Source organism: Miscanthus floridulus, chromosome 18 (genome assembly GCF_019320115.1).
Source record: "Miscanthus floridulus cultivar M001 chromosome 18, ASM1932011v1, whole genome shotgun sequence".
Taxonomy (NCBI): domain Eukaryota; kingdom Viridiplantae; phylum Streptophyta; class Magnoliopsida; order Poales; family Poaceae; genus Miscanthus; species Miscanthus floridulus.
Genome location: NC_089597.1, coordinates 44,823,072 through 44,828,392, shown reverse-complemented (window position 1 = coordinate 44,828,392; position 5,321 = coordinate 44,823,072). Strand labels below are relative to the sequence as shown.

At 49.2% G+C, this 5,321-nt stretch overlaps 1 protein-coding gene across 1 annotated transcript; it reads right to left on the bottom strand.

The window, feature by feature from the left end:
* Positions 1-1,984: 1,984 nt before the first annotated feature.
* On the bottom strand, positions 1,985-5,007 carry LOC136523737 (uncharacterized). Its single transcript, XM_066517315.1, has 2 exons — positions 4,410-5,007; positions 1,985-2,067 (listed from the first exon to the last, which is right to left on the bottom strand). Exons 1-2 carry the CDS (start codon positions 5,005-5,007, stop codon positions 1,985-1,987), a joined length of 681 nt encoding a protein of 226 aa, XP_066373412.1.
* Between the last annotated feature and the right edge of the window lie 314 nt (positions 5,008-5,321).

Below are 5,321 nucleotides of genomic sequence, written 5' to 3'. Positions count from 1 at the left end.
CTCATAAAAAAACCTTTTGCATCGTTTCTTGTCCGTGTAGCTTCCATAGTGTTTTTGAGCCATCTCTGGTTAACTCTAAGGTCAACTCGTCACTTATTGGCATGTGTGATCTAGATTTGTAGAAGAGGTTGATTTTGGGATGCATGCCAATTCTAGAAAAGAATTTTGATTGGCTCCTATTCACCCCAACTTGTCCTTCATAAGGCCATCAATAAATTCATGCCCCTCCCTCGAGCAGGTCCATCTCCGCCTCTCTACGCCTGCTTTTTCTCAAGAGCTTTTGTCGTCATTGTCGGTCTGGCTGGGTCTGGGCCGATTTGATGGCAATGCTTATGAATCGGTTCACCTGCTAGGTGGATTTGGTCCATGGTGTCAACCTAATGAGAGTCTAACAAAGGGGTAAGTTAAGTGCCCGGGAAAGGAATAGCGGATCGATAGATGCCCGACTTATCCTATGATTGCTCCGAGGCTATACCCATCGGGTACACTCGCGCATACACTCGGGTGGAGTCAGGACGAGCCCGAGCACCCCCGCAGCCGTCACTCGGGACTTGGGGGCTCGGCACAGCCCTGGGCTACCCAACAATGGGAGCCCGAGCCTGATCTCCACCCGAGCAACCACCCGGGCCTCAACCGACATCCCGAGCCTTGGCCAAAAGCCAGCTCAGGAATCTGTCAGGCGCCCAGAGCCTGACAGGCATAGAGATGCTACACCATCTGCCCGTTCAAACGGCCATGAGGCGCCGTCGGACAATCCCTCGGTAGAGTGACACAACAAGCATGACACATCAGGACAAGGATCTCCCAAGCTCTGAGGGCAGAGGGCTCCAGGCACGCTCGTCAGCCCCTCTAGGCAGGGAAGGCTCCACGCGCACCAAGAACTCTAGGATAGCACCACGCAATCCCCTACCAATCTCTCTTAATTCCTTTGTTGTAATCGCCAATTGGGTATTCCTAACACGAAGAATACCATACTATTGGACGTGGGGCTCAGAAGCCCGAACCAGGATAAATCGATATGTGTCCCTTGCGTGTTTTGAGTGTTGGAGCCACTAGAGACCCATATACAAACCTCCAACGAACAACCCCGATGCTCACCGCCAGGGATGGATCCAGGAAAATTTGTAGGAGAGGCTAAACAAAAGCGCTACAACAACTTAGCTCTACTATGACACCTCACAATAGACAAATATAATAGTTTGAAGTAGTCTTATATTGAAAGCATCGATGAACGATGAAAACACACAAAATACATCATGAAAAATGAAGGATGTAGTTTATTAGTTTGAAGTAGTCTTATATTGAAAACATCGATGAACGATGAAAACACACAAAATACATCATGAAAAATGAAGGATGTAGTTTATCCATACTGAAAGGCCAAATTACGAAACTAATAGACGACGCGTGACGTTGACACCCATTATTCATACGAATAAGAAATCTACACAAATAGACATAATTGATTAGTCAAACATATATGGACGTCCAAATTATGAATTTAGAAGAGAATAGAGTGTACCACTAATTTTTAGGCAATAACGTATGATGGTTTTTCATCTCTTGAAACCGCTTTTTGATCTTTCTAAATATCTCCATCTCATTATGGCATATCATGAGTCATTGAGCCATTCATCACCCATTTTACTATGCAGATCTGTCTTTGTAATGGATATGGCTGAAAATATCGTCTCCACTGAAGCTGTTGCCACGGGTAGTATCAAGGTTAGCTCAATGAGACCATGAACCAATTTATAAGATGTGTTCATATTAGTTTTGACCATAATTTCAGCAACATTTCCAAGTTGAGTGCATCCAAGAAATTCTGGAGTTCTTCTAGCACGGTTGATGAATTGTCTAAGTTGATTTGGCAAAACAGTAAGGTCACCAATATCAAAATCTTTGGCATAAATTTCAGCAAGCCTCACAAGTTTGTCCACATCAAAATTAGAGGAGTTCCTTAGGTTAAAAGAAGCCATACATACTAATAACTTGAAAAGTATGTGGAGTTGAGCCACTTGAACTTGAAAAGTAGTTGCACAAAATTCTTTCCGGCATACTGAAAATCTGAAAATTGAAATCTATCATGAGTTTATGGCAATCAGAATTCAGACAATGCCAATCAAACATTTCATCTGTTTTGCCAAAAGGAAACCACTCCCAACTGGGGAGATAGGTCTTAATGCGTAGGTAAATGAATAATATGCACAGGCATGCCAGTATACATACGTATACAAAATAAATAGTAAAAGGGACAACAAGAATTCAAGGAATTCAGATCTTTATTAATTTATTTGAGAATTACAAAGTGCACGTCCCACTGAAATTTCATTGAATCGAGCCTAATACATCTGACTAAACATGCGACCATCGATTGAAAAATTCTTGGTTCCCGGGGACTCGTGAGGCCGCCGGTTAATTACATCCACGGTGTGGGACCGTGGAAAACCTCCGATTAAGCTGCGCAAATGATCGTCGTCTTGAATTTTGCATGAATATTCTCCAAGTATAATTTGGCACCAATAATAGCCATATAATATGCCCCATAGCCTCGTCAGTCTTTGCTGAGAAATATCTGGCCTCATCGGTCACCGAATTCACGGTAAAGTCTAGTGTACGTTCGGCCTCGTCGGTCACAAACAAAAAAAATGGTCTAGCCTCGTCGGTCGCAGAATTATGATGATCTCCAAGCCTTGTCGTTAAGGAGAGAAACATGTCGAACCTCATCGGTTAGGAAGTATGTGCTCTCGGCCTCGTCGGTCGCGAGATGAGCTTGATTATTTGAGAGACTTTACAATGAGACTCCGGTCATCATGTCGGACACGGATAATCTTTAAGCTGAGCGAATAGTATATCGGTAATGGAGACAAATATTTGAACTCAGTCGCCACCACTACGGGAGAGACAAAATTCCCCGAGTGTCTCTGGCTTCCCCGAGTGCCAAAAACCGGACACTCGGGAAAGAGGATCTTCCCCGAGTGTTGCACTCGGAGAAGAATTGCACTCGGGGAAGAGAGGCTTTCCCGAGTGCCGCAGAGAACCTGGCACTCGGTAAAGAGCAGCACTCGGCAAAGGCACTCTTCCCTGAGTGCAACACTCGGGGAAGATCGGCACTCGGCAAAGAAACATGCTACTTGACGGTTCACCCCGCCCACGCCGTTAAAACTTAAAAAAAACAAAAATTCTTCCCCGAGTGCCTTCCCTGGCACTCGGGGAAGAGGCCCTTTCCCGAGTGTCAGAACAGGGCACTCGGGGAAGAGGCTTCCTTCCCCGAGTGCCCTGTCCTGGCACTCGGGAAAGAGCCTCTTCCCCGAGTGCTAGGGAAGGCACTCGGGGAAGAATTTTTGTTTTTTTTGTTTTTTTTACCTCATTTTTTTTGTGAGGCCTTCCCACATTGTTTAAAACTGCATGTTCATATTTGGGACAATTTTGACTTATTTTGTTATATTTCGTTAGTTTTTTTCGTTTCGTTGAATTTTTTTGCATACTTCGAATTTGAACTGCAGGTGTATGAAATAATGGAATTTGGTGATTCAAAAAATTATATTAATGATATTTGGTGTATGTTGATGCCTTATCCAGGAACTCGCATGAAATGTCGACCATCTTGTTGACGTAACATGACGAACAACTTGTGGGAAAAGTGTATTTAAATTATATAAAATCCGAACGAAGTCCGAAAATCACGAAACTTGTCTGGGCGTCGTGTTATCGCATGTAGAGGCTATGATAAAAATCGAGAAGGTTTCGGCGAAGTTGCAACGTCGGATGCCTAAAACCCAGACATCTCCGCATGTGATCTTGTGGAGATCACATGCGGAGATGTCTGGGTTTTAGGCATCCGACGTTGCAACTTCGCCGAAACCTTCTCGATTTTTTATCATAGCCTCTACATGCGATAACACGACGCCCAGACAAGTTTCGTGATTTTCGGACTTCGTTCGGATTTTATATAATTTAAATACACTTTTCCCACAAGTTGTTCGTCATGTTACGTCAACAAGATGGTCGACATTTCATGCGAGTTCCTGGATAAGGCATCAACATACACCAAATATCATTAATATAATTTTTTGAATCACCAAATTCCATTATTTCATGCACCTGCAGTTCAAATTCGAAGTATGCAAAAAAATTCAACGAAACGAAAAAAACTAACGAAATATAACAAAATAAGTCAAAATTGTCCCAAATATGAACATGCAGTTTTAAACAATGTGGGAAGGCCTCACAAAAAAAATGAGGTAAAAAAAACAAAAAAAACAAAAATTCTTCCCCGAGTGCCTTCCCTAGCACTCGGGGAAGAGGCTCTTTCCCGAGTGCCAGGACAGGGGACACTCGGGGAAGACTTAAAAAAAAAAAGGCCCAACAGGCCTTATCTAAACCTAACCGGCCACCCCACCCCAAACCGGCCAGCCCGCCCCGCCCGTGCGCTACCCCGCCGCCGCCAGCTCCCTCTGCCGCTGCCGCTCGCCGCGCGCCCCCACAGCGCTCGCCGGCCCAGCGCCACTGCGTCTCCACAGCCCTCGCCGCGCGCCCCCGCAGCCCCCGCAGCGCCGCGCGCCACCGAGCCCCCGTCCCCAGCGCCGCCCCGCAGTAGCCCGCAGACCCCTCGCGCGCGCCCCCCCAGGCCCGCCGGTCGGCGCTCTCCCGCAGCCCGAACGACTTCAGGCCCCGCCCCGCGCCCCCTCCCACCCCCCAACCCCCACGAGCCGCGAGCCCCAGCACCCCCAGGCCCCGCGGTGCGCCCCCCCGTAGCCCGAGACGGCATCGCGGCTCGCCGGCGCCCCCCCCGCAGCCCCGCGAGCCCCCGCGCCGCGCGCCCCCGCAGCCCCCGCAGCCCCCGCGCCGCGCGCCCCCGCAGCCCCGCAGGCCCCGCCGGTGCGCCCCCATAGCTCGAGACGGCGGCGCGGCCCCACCGGCGCGCCCCTGTCCCTGCGCGTCGGGGCCCGTCCGGCCAGCGCGCCCCCTCCCCAGCCCCGAGGCAAGCCGCTGGCCCCTGTCCATCCGTCTGTCTGTGTGGAGCCCAGCCCCTGGCGCTGGTCAGGGAGCAGAGAAGGAGGAGGTAGGTGGAGGAAGGAGGAGGGAGGAAGAAGAAGGAGAAGAAGAAGGGGAAGGGGAGGAGAAGGAGAAAGAAGGGGAGGAGGTGCCTCCGTCGCCACGTTCTGTCCCGTTGTCGGCGTCTTCTTCTCCGCGTGCACGTCCCGCCAACGCCCAAGGTATACGAACCGTCCCGTTCTGGTTGTCGGCCATCGCGCCATTTATGTGTTGACGGCCTTCGTGCCGGAATTGTGGATGTGTGGGCCATCGTGCCCCAAATG